At 40.0% G+C, this 17,163-nt stretch overlaps 1 protein-coding gene across 3 annotated transcripts in view; it reads left to right on the top strand.

The window, feature by feature from the left end:
- The window catches only part of Adk (adenosine kinase), a 397,266-nt gene that overhangs the window by 262,033 nt on the left and 118,070 nt on the right, over positions 1-17,163 (top strand). For all 3 annotated transcript variants that reach the window (XM_051142845.1, XM_051142848.1, XM_051142847.1), the window contains exon 7: positions 11,331-11,501. In XM_051142845.1, the coding sequence (XP_050998802.1) occupies positions 11,331-11,501 (171 nt within the window). The remainder of the gene's footprint in view (positions 1-11,330; positions 11,502-17,163) is intronic.

The raw sequence follows: 17,163 nt of genomic DNA on the forward strand, positions 1-17,163 counted from the left end.
TTTTAAAATTGTTTATTTTCATTTTACACATGAGCACTTTTCCTGTGCAGCACATATGTGCCATTCCTACAGAGACAAGAAGTCAAATTCACATCCTCTGGGAGTGACTTACAGATGTTTGTTTGCTGCTCTGTGGGTCCTAGGAAGTGAACCCCCATGGGCCCTCTACAAGGGAAACAAGACTTCTTATCCCCTGAGCTATCTCTACAGCCCTTAATTTTTTATTTTTTATTTATTTATTTATTTATTTATTTTTAGTGTTCTTTATTATAAAGATGAAGGTTCACTTAATAATTTCCTTAGCCTGGTGAATTTCCTGTAGAAATTTTTCTTCGACATAATTGTTATCTAAGTTGTTTTCAGCAAGAGTGACTAGCTGCTGTTGTGAATAAAGTTTTATTATGGCTCAAGCACACTCGTTGTAAGTACTGTAGATTGCTCCCCCTATGCTACACTGACAGGCGAGTAGGTTCTGCAGGACTCAGGAAGCTAAATACTTATTGAACCTTTGCAAAAAGCATCCCTTCTTATGGCCAAATGGAAGATGAAGAACCGACTCCGTAGTGCGTGTAAGTTACAGCACGACCGACACACAAGAGGGTGTCAGTGGCACAGGCTTTATGTTTCAGTTAGCACGGAGCCCCAGGTGCTGATTCTAAGAGTTTCCAGTGCGGGCCACTGGAGATAGTATCGGAAAGTACAAAGATGCCTACTGTCTGTTTGTCATTTACACATTTTAAGGAAGTAAGGAGCTCTTTTGTGTGGAGCGTTTTAGTAGAGAAAGATTGCAATAAACTATAAGGTAGATAGATTAAAACTGTTGTGGATCATCAGCTTGGCTGAACCTGTTAGGTCGTCCGAGCACAGACAGGTGGTGGCATCTATCTGCCTGCCGTCTACTTCTCAGCGCCCATCTCTTCACAGAATGCCACCCGGATGTACAAGTCTACTTGTGCTGCTTCAGACAGAGAAAAGTATTTATTTTTCCTAAATGCTCTGAACTGTGGCCATGAATGGCTTTAGCCTTCTCAAATAAAAATAGTTTACGTTGAGGTATTTTCTTCAAATAACTTTAAAGAACCCAAACTGTACACAGAGGCATCACAGAGAAAGCCCCCAAGATCGCTCCAGGATACTTTGCATCAGTTCCAACAGCAGACTGCCCTACATTCCTCTGGGATAGTGTCATAATTTGGGAAAGGTTGGTGTGGCTTCTTTAGAAGGTAGTACTTTCTGGAAAACACTGCAGCAGGAAGGAGAACAGCAAGGCTTGCTTGGAATGAAAGGCTGGAAGGGTTACTTACGCAGGCCCCATAAACTCACATATCCCAGGAGTACATATTGTGGTGACTTAAATAATTTTTTCCTTCTTTTTCAATTTATATGTAATGTTTTTTCTCAGACTTGCATCAAATTGTTAAGATGGTACTCATTAAGTTGTTTGGACCTACTTCCTACAAAACAGAACTGTTAGGCATTTGCTAGGATACCGTGAAAAAATAACAAACTGTAAAGATTCTGTGAGCCGAGGAAGTTTCAGATCCTATGAACTAGAAGGAATTGCCTAACTCTAAAATGAATATACTCTTCTACAAGTATGTAAAAATACATCAGTCTTTAATTTTCATTGTTTTCAAAATAGCACTTCAGTGACAGAGGAATTCATTTAAAGTCTCAAAAAAAAAAAAAAAAGGTCAGTTGCACTGCGCTCTGTGCTGCAGGAAACAAAACCGTTGTGCTCTCCCCTTTAAGGGCGGTAAGACAGATGTGAGTTCCTTATGTTATCGAGTAAAAAAGACCAGCTATCTAACTCACATTGCCTGTTTTGGAAGTTCAAAGAATGAGTAGGTCTCTTTGTGGGGTGAATGAAAGATGATTTTTTTTTTTTTTTTTAAGCAGACGTTAGAGGTAGTGAGACAGTTGCAACTGGCCAAGTAATGGACATTTCAAGTGAAACAATGTAAAGACGGTGAAGATTTATTTTGGGAGAGACAAATCACTTTGTATGACCGAACCGTGGACATGTGTTGTGGAGACGTGGAGGTCACAGCTGGTTTGCTAGGGAAGTTGGGGTGCGGTGGTCAAGAGCTCGAGTGCTGGGGTGCGAGGCATGTGGATTTAATTTAGTAGGAAAAGAAGAATGATTAGGGTGATTAATCTGTCAGCAGGACATGGGTGATTAAATCAAGGAGAGAGAAGAGGCACGGAGAGCTTTTGGAAAGGGAATGATGGATTTTGTTTTATGTATTTATATTTCAAAGGATCTAAGTAAAAGAGCACATTTTTGCTCAGCGTTTTAACTAACGGCTGTAAAAAGAACTTGTCATTCCTAAAGGAGGAGCGCTTTTTAATACTTGGTATTTCTCTACTACTATGTTAATACAGTGTAGATATGCTTAAATTCATACTCTGGTGTCTTTGCACTGTGTTGTGTTCTGATTTAGTTCTTACAACCCTGAAGATGTTAAACTGCCCAAAGCCCACAGTTAGAGACAGATTGGCAAAACTTAAAAGTAAATGTACTAGGAGGTCTGGGAGTTACTTCCACTCACAAGTTCAAGACCAGTGAATTTGGAGGGAGGGAAAGAGGAAAAGATCACAGAAAACTGAGTTAAACCATCTCCTCGGGCCTCACTGAGCTGCGGCCACTTGACCTGGTTACAGCTCCATTTATATTATTTCTTCATACCATTTCTGATCCCTAACAGTAACTGTTGAAACTGTTGGATTATTGTATATATTTTTTACATAAAAAAGTTTAAAGAGCATTTGTACATTTGGTGTGTGCACATAAGTGCAGGTGCCTACAGAGGCCAGTAGTTTGATCCCTGGAGCTAAAGTTACAGGCTGTTGTAAGCTGCCAAGTGTCGGTGCTGAGAACTGAACTTGTGTCCACTGCAAGGACAACACTCACTCTTGGGTGCCGAGCCATCTCCCCAAAATCCGTGGCCTTGTTTTTAGTGTGTGTGTTTACAGCATACATAGTATTTCAGAGTGTGTTTCAGTTTGCTGTGCATCCTCCTTATATTTTCCCCTCAAACAGACTTCTAGAATATCCTGTATTTTCTTAGCTCAGCAAGATGAGGATAAATATTCACATATGTTGCCTTCCTGAGATCCATATTCCATTGACGACACCTTTCTGCCTTTGCTCTGTCTTTGGGTTGGTTGTTTGGTTGTTCATGTGTTTGTGTTTGAGGGACTTACATGTGTTAAAAGAAAATTGGCTCCTTCCTTTATGGTAAACATGGTATACTTAAACTTGCTGGTATTTTAATCTTTGACAGGCTTTAGATATTTGAGAACCAGGCGTTGATACTTTCTACGGTCTGCACCAGCAGAAAGACAAGAGAATTATTCTCCTCTGTTCCCGTTATACGTTGTGTTCAGTCTGGGGGGCAAACCTCACAGCATTCACTGGTGTGTCTGTTGTAACTTTCTTTTAGCAGTTCTGTTGCTGTCATTCATATGAAATATTGTATATCATAGTATTGTAATTGTAAATGGTTTATATGTTAATAGTTGTCAAATCCAACATTGTCCTTATAGCAGCAGTGAACTATGGCTTGTCATAATTTATATTTGATCTCTCCTACTCCTACAAGAAAAAGTGTTTTATACTCTGGGAGATTCACAAAATGTCTAGGACCCACTAAGAGGAGAAAAACATGTTATCTGGGCGTTGTATTGGTTATTTTTGACTTCTAATTTATTCATTCTCACAACCCTGCTCTCCAACTGATGTTACTATGGCACCTTAGTTACAGCACTGGAAACAGGCTAATTATATTCTTTAAAACAGACAGCAGCGGTACATCTTGAGACAGGCATCTGGCACTCGGAGCCCTTCCCTGTGCAGTGCTAGTCTAGGCTTCCTGTGACTGTTGTTCTTTTTTCTTTTCTTTTCTTAAGCATACTTTTTTTTTTTTGTTCCCTTCTGTCTCTGTAAATAGTGGTTTATACTTACTAAAATCACTAATCACACATTTAGTTTGTTCCTTTTTTAGCCTTCAGCAAGAAGAAATGTAGAATTACTCTCAGCCGTTTATCTGCTTACTTATTCTTGTTTATTGAATTAATATTCTCAGTATTTATAAGTATCTTCTGATTGTGTTGATATTTATTTCTATAGAACAGAATTATTCTATTTTTTAAGGTAAATTATTAGCAGTATGTGTATTTTCATACCCAGGCTTTACCATTTCTACTCTTGATGTATCCCTTCTCATCATGTCTTTTGTTTTTTTTTTGTTTTTCAGATTAGGGTTTCTCTGTGTAGTCCTGGCTGTCCTGGAACTTGCTCTGTAAACCAGGCTGTTCTTGAACTCACAGACTTCCACCTGACTCTGCCTTCCAAGTGCTGGGATTAAACTCATGTGTCCACACTGCCCAGCTATTTCTTTATTTCACCATTGATGTAATATAGTGTCTAATCACACTAATGGTACATATACTATTCTTGTCTTATGTTTTATTGAATAAGTATGTACCATAATAATTTTCCTTTGCTACTTAGTTTTCACCTTTTGTAATGTCTTCAAAATATTCCCCTAAGCAGCACTCTTCCACACAGATACTATGAACGACATAGTAATTTAAACATAATAGCAACATTCAAACATTTTTAAAGGCAAGCTAATAAGATACTTCATTTTAACATCAAATCACCTAGCAACAGGTGATCTGTTTCTTAGGTTTTGGTTTTGCTTTGTGTTTTTCTTTTGTTTTTAATTTTGATCTGGTCTGCTTTGGCAGCTCATAACCCAGCAAGCAAAACACAGGCCAGAAAACAGTGGATGTACCTTTTAAATGCCTGTCCTTACTGCCCTCTGTCTGCCAGGTAGGCCCGTGTCAGACAATTAACCACACCTCCAGGAGGAAATGACATGTTCAAACTCATGAGCCTATGGGTTGTCAGAAGAATTACTGAGTCAAGAGCATGAGCAAAAGCGTGGTGGTGCACGCCTTTAATCCCAGCACTCTGGAGGCAGAGGCAGGCAGATCACTGTGAGTTCAAGGCCAGCCTCATCTACAAAGCAAGTCTGGGACAACTAAGGCTACACAGAGAAGACCTGTCTTGGGGTGGGGGTGGGGGGAGCATAAGTATTTCAGATTATTCTCAAGACTACCAGTTACTCTCTCTTCAGCAGTATTGGTATGTGTTTGCTTCGGGCTAGGACTGCTGCTCCATGTAGACCTAGATGTAGGCCTTGCTTAATCTCAGCTCCACCTTTCACTTTTTTAATTTCTTTAGTTTCTTTAATTGTTAGAGAAGAGCCTTTGCGTAGGATTTTACTAGGAATTTCTCTTTTGGAGAGACAAGTCAGACTGGCCTAAAATGGCCAGGTGATCTCCTAGGATGACCTGACTCACAATACTGCCCCATGCCCTGCTGTTTTTCAGGATCTTTACAGAGTTGATATATTTATTTGTCCTTTGACATTTTCCCAGGCTTCGGTTTGTTTCTTTGCCTCCTGGCCATAGAATAAAATGAGTGCGATTTTAATATTTCTAACATAAATTATTTCTTTAGGTCTGGCCTTCGAAATATTTTTATACTTAAGTATATTTACTTTTGTTATAGATTTTTCCTTTTTTGTTTTTTTGTTTTGTTGTTGTTTGTTTGTTTTGTTTTTGTAGGTGGTTTTTTGTTTTGTTTTTGTTTTGAGACAGGGTTTCTCTGTGTGGCCTTGGCTGTCCTGGACTCACTTTGTAGACCAGGCTGGCCTTGGAGTCACAGAGGTCTGCCTGCCTCTGCCTCCCCCAAGTGCTGGGCTTACAGGATTGCACCACCATGCCCAGCTTTGTTTTAGATTTGTTTGTTTGTTTGCTTGTTTGTTTGTACAGATCTTGCCTTAGGTTTATTTGTTAAAAAAAAAAAAAAAAAAAAGCATAGGACACTGGTCGTCTGTAAATAGTGTGTAGGTAGATGTTTCACACCTGTCCACCTGTCTTCACATTGGCAGAAGCCTTTTCTATGGGGCCTTCTCACAGGCCTGGACACCTTTGGGAGCCTGAGCTGGGGCTGAAACCTGGGCCTTAGCTAGAGGTGCAGCCTGTGCGTTGGTTTGAACCTTGGCTTTGGTTGGCAGAGCCTAGGACCCTTAGCCACAGAGCTTCGAATCCACTTCCCCAGCTTGGTGTGAGTGATGAAAACGAGCCGGCTCAGTTTGCGGCTGGGGCTATTTGGCATCTTGGTCTTAACAGCCGTTGGCTTCACAAGGGCCTTAATGGCCTCTGCACCGCACTCACTGCCTTCATGTTGTTTGCCTGCATCTTCTTCAGGCCTTTCTTCTTGTGCTTCTTGGCAAAGCGCATGTTCCTCAGGAACTTGCGGCCAACCCCTTTAAGAGGTTCAGATCTTTGTGACTGGGGTTTCTTGGTGCCATCTCTGTGCCGTTTGTGGGCTGGTTGTGTGTGTTACAGTTGTTGGGACTTGGCTATGTCTGCATGATAACCTGTGGCTCCCGAAACACCTGAGATCAGAAGAATAAGAGTTCAATATATTTTAAAATTTTTTAATCAAACCAGAATTCATATGGCTGTGTATCTGTCAGGTGGGAGCAGGGGACTTAGCTTTCAGCCAAGGTGAGTGCTTGCTTTTGCTAATTATATGTGAGCTGCTGAGGGATGCTAACCCACTCAGCTACCACCTCACAAGTTTTATTTGTGTATTTGCTTTAGGACTAGGTAGACACAAACACGTCTCAATGACATAAAACTACCCTGTTTGTTTCTGCACTCATTAGAGTATTATTTTGATAACACAGGCAAGGGCCTCCCTTCCCCACCAAGTTTGTCTTAGTTAGAGTCATGGTCACTCCGTGTACTTCTTGTTTGGTTTCTTTCATTGTCTTGTTTAGCCCAGGCTGACTTTGTAGTTCCAGTGTGTTCCTGAACCTTCTGCATCAGCCTCTCAAGTGCTGGGACTGCACGCATGTGCCAACAGGCCTACTGTTCTATTTTCTTGTGAATCAATAAAAACTTATACTTACATAGGTGTCTGTGTACACACACAGACACACACACACACACACACGTATGTTTCATACCTCAAGTAACTGTTAGTGGGTGTCATTAAAAAGCTTGCATTCTTAGGTAAAGACATTTGAAGAGAACCCTCTGACTTAAAGAGGGAAAAAACTGTTTCCCTTTCTCTTCATATATTTCTGATGTTTACTCTTTGTAACACACCCTGAGAAGTCCCTTAGAGTGATGAGATTTCCAGGCATTAAGTCAAGCTCTGCTAACATGGCCTTTGGCTTTACCTAGTCTTTCACTCCTGCCTTTCTCCTTTTTGTTTGTAATGGACAAAGTTATCCCCTTTGTTTTCAGTTCGGATTAGTGTTGTTCAACCTGTAGGAGAATTTACTGTGTTGTGAGCTGTTGACAGGGAGAGACACAGAGCTATCTGTGGAAACTGACAGCCCTAACTACAAAATCCCAAGCCTTTAATGGATATATAGAGTGTCTTTCTAAAGCAGGGGCATACAGACTTTCAACTTGTTTTTATTACAACCCTGACATGAACAAAACAACTCTTCTTGTAGCAGTCCTGTTTTTACTTTGTGTCATGCTATAGGCTGGAACACTTGCCTTAGCAAAGGTTGTAAATCTGGGAAGAAAAGTTATGGTTGGCATGCATTTTAACAATCTTTGCGATCTAACAGCCCAAATCCCAACTTGTTTAAATTCCGAATATTTACTTTACAAAGTAAGAGCCTACTTTAAAATATAATTAAGGTATACATTTATTATTTATTTACAAGCTAATGCTTTGCCTATTCTTTATAAATTAACAAAAAACAAATATGTACCATTCATATCACAATACAACTATGTCATATTTTAAAGTAAAACACATACAACACACATAGATTTGGGATCAGGCCAAATTGAGACTCTAGAGGCATACTGGTTCTGTGGCTTAAATTACAATCATATGTATTTGAGCACAGATCAAGTTTTCAGTCTGAAGTTGGTGAGAAGCCTAATTATTTGACCAGGTTACTATTTATATAGACCATTCTGTGGCTGTCTATGGCTAATCCACAGCTGGCAGAACGCTAGCTCTGGGAGGGTTCTATTTCATGCTGTAACAGTTTGGGGAAAAATAAGAGAGGGAAGCTTTAAACCCTTCTCATGAAATAAAAGACTGAAAAAGCAAGTACGTGCATATTACTACAGAGACAGATGCTGTATAAACCACTCCATTTAATTCTCTTAGTGACAGAAATAGCAAAGAACACAGCTTGAATGCTGATAGTTTTCAAGTGGCATGTGTCTAAAGAAAAGGAATGGTGAAAATAATTTTTAAATGGTGCTTAAAACATTACCTTTTAGAGTAATTGAATAGTGGTTAGGAATTAGTGGCATGGAGTTTCTAGATGAGAAAACAGTGGGTTATTATGTTAAGAAACATAAATTGTGATAGATAGCCATTGCAGTGGTCATGGCTGATGTCATATGACACAAGAAAAAAGCACAACAAATCTATGTGACAAACTTTCATGTGACACAGGAGCATTTAGAAGTAAAGTGTCACAGCTTTGGGGAAACTATTTTATGTAAAATTCTGAAGAAATTATTTTTAAAGAACCCAGATTTGGCAAAAGGAATATGATATAATGTCTAATGGTAAAAAAGAACGGGTGAGGGAATAACATCAAGCAGGCCGTGTCTTTCTAGAATCTTCTTGTCCTCCAGGAATGGAACAGGGCCCTGGAATATAAGGGTCTTGTGGCCTGCTGTCATGTGAAATGGGAACTCTATGCAGAAGTATCTTCTGCCGTTTTCTCCTGTTTCCAAGGTACCAGAGCTTGGTGTACCAGGTTCTGAGCCCCAACACAATTACAACTTAAAAACTCTCCCTTAATTTTTCCAATGCAGTAAACCCCTTCACAAATAGATCCTTATACAAGCAACTGCTACCACAAAATTTAATAATATTACATTCAACTCGATATAGGAAAGTAATTGTTTTGAAAAAAAAAAAAAGTTTGTTTTTTTTCATTCTTTCTTAAAAGTTCTTTATCCTCACCTGGTGGTGGTGGTGGTGGTGGTGGTGGTGGTGGTGGTGGTGGTGGTGGTGGTGGTGGTGGTGGTGGTGCACACCTTTAATCCCAGCGCTAAGGGAGGCCGAGGCAGGTGGATCGCTGTGAGTTGAAGGCCAGCTTGGTCTACAACACTAGTCCAGGACAGCCAGTCAGGACTACACAAAGAAACCCTGTCTCGAAAAACCAAAAAGAGAAAAGAAAAAAAAAAAAGTTTTGTATCTGATGTAAGTGATTAGACTTTCAAACACAAGTCAATAGTTCATAACATTTTGCAACTCTGGTTTGCTTATTGAGATGGACAGGGTCTTTGTTATATTGCCTAGGCTGGCTTTGAACTCTGCAATCTTCCAGGCATGTTGTCATAATTTCCTCTGGTTTAAAGAGACTCCCTTCCTCTGGTTCTTTGCTCTAATTATCCTGTCTTAGTTCTTCCTCCTGTTTCTTCACTTGATTGTTTTCTTTGAAAAGCAAGAATGGTCAAAATATCCTTAAGAACCGTCCTCTACCGTCTCGAAAAACCAAGAAGAACCATCCTCTAAAGCTAGGCGTGGTGCTTTGTGCCTGTTACCTGGCACTTGGGAGGAGGAGACTGTAGGATCTGGAATCCAAGGCCAGCCTGTGCTTCCTGCTGGACCCTGTCTCAAACAAGCAAACCCCGAAAAAGAACTGTCTTCTCATTCTCTCTTCCATCCAGAGAAAATTTCTCTGTTTTGATTTCAGAATTGTTCATAAAATGAGAGTAATAAACAGCATCTACTCCATAGGTTTTATAATAATCACTCAGTTAGCTGGTCCCAGTTCCTGGAACACCAGAACTAATCAGTAGATTGCCAATGGTTTTATCAGCATTCACTGCTTATCTCTGGGCTTGATTGGTATTCCTTACCCTCATTCCCTCCCCAGTCCTTCAAACACTCTGCCATTTACTCTCACATTAAGTGCTTTTTCTAGTCATAAGGTGTGTGTCTACTCAGTGCCTCCACCTCTGCCTCCCTGTAGCCCTGAACACGGACTCACCGTCTTGAGAGTCTCTGTCAGGCTGCTCTGCCATTTTCCCCTTGCTTGCTTTCCTTTGTCCTCTCCTCTTCTGTCTGTCTTTCATCTGCTCTCTGTTGCTCCATGTTCCCTTCCTTGGTAAGGAGCCACAACGTTCTTCTAACGTGTTTCTCATGAGTCAGACTTTGTTTTTGGGGTTTTTTTTGTTTGTTTTTTTTGGGGGGGGTTTTGTTTGTTTGTTTGTTTTTGTTTTTGTTTTTGTTTTTTTTGCCTTTTGTTTGTTTTGTTTTGTTTTCTAGGCGAGGTTTCACTGTGTAGCCCTGGCTGGCCTGGAACTCACAGAGATCCTCCTGCCTCTGCCTCCCTGAGTGCTAGGATTAAAGGCGTGCGCCACCACTCCCGGCTGTTTTAACCAAGCTTTTTTATGGGAACTTTTGCGTGGTATGACCAATACCGAATGCTCTATTTACAACACAAACACTAGTCTTATTCTGGACTTTTCTATGTAATAATAAGGCCAGGGTTGGTTGGTTTGTTTTTCGTTTTATTTAAGCATCGTCTTTGAATTCTACTCCTTGCCTTTCACATCCTAAGTGGTCGGTAGGCCCCATACTTAGAACTCCAGTGTGGCTTTCCTTTCATATATCCAAATGCAGGGTGTCTTTAGTTGTTGGTAAATTATTGCTGTCCAGTTTGCCTTTCTTGCATTTTCCTCTAATCATATTCCTTTCTTCTGAGAAACACTCACTGCCCTCACCGCTCTCCCGTGCTGCTGGTCGGTGCATCCTGACTGCCCCCAGGGCCTCTGTGTTAACATGCCCTCGTTGTCTGCTACTGTGCTTTCACTTGTGTCCTCGCCTCTGTTCCTTCCTAACCACCTTCTCCAAGCTTCTCCATGTCTTTGCCCGTGTTTCCATCTAGAAGGCATTAATATATGCTAAAAGATTTTACCATGAGAAATGTAGACAAACAGTATTTTAAAGTATTGGTTCCCTGGCATGAAACTAATTAAAATAATTTTCTTTCATAGTTCAGTTTAGATATTTTTAAGGTAATAAATAGGCTATGCTCCTAAGAAACATTTGTAAATCACTGAAAATATGCTGAAAGCTTAAAAGAATTCCATCTCCCTCTGTTTGTATTTCTCAAATTTAAATGTACTTATTATTTTCTTGAGTACTTGGATTTTATAATTAAGTTTGTCCTGACATTGGTATTTTTGTACAGGCTCCTGACAGGTCTAATTCCTTTTTTTTTTTTTTTTTTTTTTTTGTCCAGGGCTTTTTTCTAACAGTCTCGCCGGAGTCAGTGTTGAAAGTGGCTCAGTATGCTGCTGAGAGCAACAGGATCTTCACACTGAATCTCTCTGCACCATTTATTAGCCAGTTCTTCAAGGACTCCTTGATGAAAGTCATGCCTTATGTTGACTTCCTCTTTGGAAATGAGACGGTAAGCTGCTCTAGAAAAACAAGCTAAAGCCAGGTGTGGTAGTGCGTGCCTTTAATCCCAACATTTGGGATACAAAGGCAGGTATATCTCTATGAGTTGAGATCCTGGCTCTGAAAAACAAAACAAAACAAATAATTTGTCTGTTTCTGGGGTATATATATGTTTAGGAATGCATAAATAAAACCCTAAATTTGGAGTCGGTGTTCTTGATTATTATACAAGGTTCACTCAATTTGAATTTATCTAGCACTGTATTTTCTTTATTTCCTAAAGACTAGTTTCTTAGTAAAAAAAATTTTTTAAATATGAAAACATTGCAATTTAATTTACAAATAGTAAAACTCACCCTTCTTACTCTAGTTATCATCACTTCTGCAAATGCATATGTGACTTGCAACTAAGACCACAACCAAGATTTAGAAAAATACAAAAACACAAACTTTCCTTACTTTTAAAATCTTCTGTCAAAATCATTTAAAGTTAACAAATTATGAGTAAATGCTGATACTATAATTTCCATTTTATTTATTACTGAGATCATTTTGGAACTATTTATATATCATAATTGAAATGTTATAATAGAATTTCACTTGAAGTATTACAGCTTCTTCTTTTAAACAGTGATATATTTTCTCCCATTAAAAATCAAGGGACACTTTAAAAAAATCTACAAACTAGAAAAGAGGAGGCTTTGACTGAGCCTTCCTGTGATGCTAGCCATATCAGTGAACTCTCACGAATGTTGGAATTTTTGTGTATAAAATGATGTGTTACATTGATCACCCTGGAAATCTATTCTGAGTCTAATTCTATGGTCCTAATATTTTAATATTTTCATGGACTCTATATGACAGTAAGACATGTGCCCTCTGCCTAGAAGTAATTTGAGATTTCACCTGAGTGGAGACCAAAAGGACCCGTTTGGTAGAAAGAATGTCAACTGTGTGGACAGACGGAGACTGTTACCCTTGAAGGCAAACGCTTCCTCTTTACACATCAGCCACATCTCTTCTTTTCTTTGGCTGTACCCAAATACCAGACAGCAGACAACTTAAGAGGAGGAAGACACTTCTAGCTGGGTAGCAGATAGCTCTATCATGGCAGGGAGGTGTGGCAGAGGTTATGGCAAGAGGAGTGTGTAAGTGGGTTGCCAGACATCTCAGGGGATTAAGAAACAGGACTGGGAGGCAGGCCAAGTTACAACCCTCCGAGCCCAGTTCCTCCAGCCCTCTTTCACCTCCTAAAGGATCTGGAACTTTCCAAAACAACTCCACCAAAGGGACCACACATCCACACACCCCCCCCTGTGGGGGACGACAGTTCATATCCAAACAAGAACACTGAGACAAGAAATAGTGGTGAAAGGCTTGACTTATACATAGCTGCTGGAGTCTCATCTGACAAAAATCTGCCCTTTTTCTTACATGGGCTGAAGTTTTGTTGTTGTTTTGTTTTGTTTTTAATACAGTGGGGTTTTAATTTTTACTTACATTTTATTTTTGTGTTTGTGAGTATTTTTGCCTCCATGTGCACCATTTGTGTGCCTGGTGCCTGTGGAGACGAGAAGGGGTAGTTACAGAAGGTTGTGCGCGGCCGTGTGGGTTCTGGGACTTGAGCTCAGGTCCTCTGGAAGAGCAGCCAGTGCTCTTACACTGAACCAACTCTTGAGCCCTCATGTTTCGTAAAAGGCCAATGAAGCAGGTAAGAGATGTGCTATTTTAGCCCCTTAAATTAGAGGAGTATGTCACCAGCATAGCATTCTGAGAATCGCTGTGGGAAAGTTGGCGTTCACCCTTTATAGTTCAGGAATATTAGATTGGCAACACGTAAGTACTCTAGAGTCTAGGAAGACAAACTATAAGGACTGTTCCAAAGGTAAGTGTGATTCCACAGAGTGAGACTTCAGGAGTAGATTGAGAGAATTGAATGCTACTATCAATGCAAGTGGGACTTGAGAGTCACAGGTGACTCTAGTCAGTAAGAGAGTGAGGGTGGAGCCTTTGGGAAAAAAAACAGCAGGTCACACAAACAACTCTTTAGTAGAAGCTCAAATTGCAGATCCATGAGAGGGAGGAGAAAGAGACCAAGAGAGATTGAGAGAGAAGAAAGAAGAGCTAGAAAAATGGCTGTATGGGTAAAGGTGCTTGCCACCAAAGCTGATGGCCTGAGTGTGATGCCAAAAACAGACAAGGTAGAGGGCTGACTGCTACCAAGAGTTGTCCTCTGATCTCCACGTGGGCAGCCTGATGTGCACATACCATAAATACATAATCAAATAATTAAATGCAAATTGTAAAGGACTAAAGTTATGTATAAAGGCATTTATCACTGGTTGATACTAAAAGTTTGGCAGAGGAGAGACTTAGGGGAACAGAAAAGAATAATCCCCCAAAGTGACCTTTATGTTTACAGAAAATGTTGATGATGTCAAAATGGTCTTCACTTTAAAAGGCAAGTGTATAAAGCACAACAGTCAAAAATAAAAGATTAATTGGAATTAATCAGAAATAAATACTTTTATGGGCAAGTATTGTTTTAATTGATAATCCTAGATCATTCTATTTTACCAATAAAGATTAGGAGGCAGATGCTGTGGTGAAAACCTGCTAGCTCAGAGAGGCCGAGAAGGCACCCAGCCAACCTTCCTACTCAGCTGACTGCCCAGGAAGAAAAGGCCAAAAAACCCAAAACCAAAGGCTTGCTAGCTCAAACCCCAAAACCAAAGGCTTACTAGCTCAAACCCAAAACCAAAGGCTTACTAGCTCAAACCCAAAACCAAAGGCTTGCTAGCTCAAACCCAAAACTAAAGGCTTGTTAACTCAAACCCAAAACTAAAGGCTTGCTAACTCAAACCCAAAACCAAAGGCTTGCTAGCTCAAACCCCAAAACCAAAGGCTTGCTAGCTCAAACCCAAAACTAAAGGCTTGTTAACTCAAACTCAAAACTAAAGGCTTGCTAACTCAAACCCAAAACCAAAGGCTTGCTAGCTCAAACCCAAAACCAAAGGCTTGCTAGCTCAAACCCAAAACCAAAGGCTTGCTAGCTCAAACCCAAACAGCCAAAGGCCGAGAAGCTTGAGGAGCTCAAGAACTAAGAGCCAAGAGCTAAAGTTAGAGAGCTAAAGCTACAGCCCTAAAACCTCAGGGTCTTGCCTGCTCTTTAATCCCTGCCGCCTGGTTTCTTGCTCCGCCTCTTGACCTAGGGTTAACTTTATTAAATCCTGTGTACTGATAGCTCTTGAATTAAAGGTGTATTAGGGCTCAATGACACCAAACAAAAGACAGGTATTTATCAGTTTACAGTCTCAGGGATCACAATGGGGTAAACTTTCCTACAACAGCCAAGAATGCCAAGACACAGCTATAACACGTCTCTGAGTATACAGAGGCAGGAAGATAGCATGACTAAGGCTAGGCTAGGCTACAAGGAGAGACCGTAACTAATCAAAATGTTTTCTGCTTCAAAGAACAAGCTCCGGAGTGGGAAACAACACCTATACAGCGGGAGAGAGTATTTATTAATGTCCAAATATATGCCTCAAAGACAACAAGAAATCCAATAAGCAAATTTTTAAAAATAGTCACAGAAACTGGGTATGGTGACACATCACTACAGAGGTTGTCGCAGAAGATTAAAAGCTTAGGCCAGCTTGGGCTGCATATAGGGAGATGTCTTAAAACACACATGTATAGTTAAATAAACACATTTGCACACACCATCCTTTTTAAAAAAGCCACTTTACAGAGGGTCAGTCAGCACATGAAAAGACAGTCAGCATCTCTGATCATTAGAGAAGCACAAATGGACCTAAAATTAGACACTGCTTCACACCCTTTAGGTGCTGAAGACCCTGAAACCTTGTGTATTATACAGGTCGGAATGTAAAAGGCTATAGCTGCTAGGGAAAATAATTTAGTAGATTGCCCAGAAATTGGACATAGAATTGTTAACATAGAATTCAACAATTGCACTTCTTAGTCTGTCCCAAAACTACAGACAGGAACTCAGGGACTTGTGCCCCACTGTTCATAGCAGTGCTATTCACAATAGCCAGAGGTTGAGGCAAAGTGATTATCATGTTGTTAGTATAGATTGTTAAATATTGATTATTAGATAATATTTAATGGCATTTAATAATCCATGCTAAGACATAAGCATTGGATTAGTTCTTAGTATAGGTTATTAAATAGTATTTCCATACCTAAAAGGCACTGTAAGGTGCTGGCTGCATGGCATGTTGAACAACTTTCTTACTTTTGTTTGTGAATCCTGTTCCTTTGCATTCATTCCAACAAGTATTTATGCAGTGAGGCCTATTACGGTAAGTCAATAGCTAATAGAAGCCAAGTACCTTGTAATGTCTGTCATGGTGTGGGCTGTAGAGTAAAGGTGCTTCAGCGCGGAGAGATGTGTGTGGTATTTCCTTGAAGCCATCTCTAAAGGTCTGATAAACAAGCAGCTGCCCGGTGGGGTGCGCGGTGTTTGCCCTGTGTGTTACACCGCCATTGGATGAAGCTGCATTTGCACATAATACAAAGTAAAATAGTGATACCAAGTGAGCTGGATGTCAGAATCAGATGCTGTAAATGTTAATCAGCTAGAAATACCTGCTAAGGTGATGCAGCTTAATAGGGATAATAGAGATGACACTGTGTTTGATTACAAGGAGGAGCAGGTAGTTAGTGTTTTATCTTTTGAACATATTGTCCATTGTCTCCTTGAATACTTAAGTAATGATAATAAATTATCTTCAGTTCTTAAAGAGAGAAAACAGACCTTTTTGTTGTAAAAATGCACTGCAATGTAAAATATATTTCACAAGAAATGTATATATTTGTGTATATATTTATATGATTATTTTATATTTTCTCTTTTTCTCTCTCTAATCCTAACCTCCCAAAATATCTGCTTAATATTTGATTTTTAAAATGTCAATAATTAGCTGACATCAAGCACACTTAGCTTTTATTTTGTACCTGGTTGTCTCTTTCCTTTTCTGGAAAGGTTTGAACAGTAGCGTCAGTGATTTCCCAGTGGTCTCTGTTAAAGTTGAAATACTTTGGCAACCCAGCACAGTAGTGCATGGCTCCAAACTGAGGCACTTATGAGGCAGAAGCAAGAGGCCCCAAAAGTTCCAGGCTAGTGCAGACCATGCAAAGGCTGTCACAAAATGAATAAATTAAAACCGGGAGCTAGAGAGGCAGCTTAGCTGTTAGGAGCACTGGCTGCTCTTCTAGATGACCTGGGGTTTGATTTGCAGCACCCACATGGTAGCATGCAAGTGTCTGTAACTCTTGTTCCAAAGGATCACATATGCTATTAGACATACATGCAGGCAAAACACCTATACACATAAGTAGATAAAAATTTTAAAATAATGAGTAGATAAAAACCAACTTGCCCACCAACATTATCTCTCCACAGACAGCAATTGGTGACCCTGTGAAGCAATTAAAAGACACACATACAGCAACTGGCCCAACTTACCACTCACAGTGGTCCTCAGCCCTCCTAACGCGAATACCCTCATGCTGTGCTGACCCCAACCATAGTTACTTCTGTTCTACTCCATAACTGTAATTTTGCTACTCTTATGCATTGTAGTGTATATTTGTGTTTTCTGATGGTCTCAGGTGACCCCTGTGCAAAGGTCTTTTGACCC

Source organism: Acomys russatus, chromosome 3, assembly GCF_903995435.1.
Source record: "Acomys russatus chromosome 3, mAcoRus1.1, whole genome shotgun sequence".
NCBI classification, from domain to species: domain Eukaryota; kingdom Metazoa; phylum Chordata; class Mammalia; order Rodentia; family Muridae; genus Acomys; species Acomys russatus.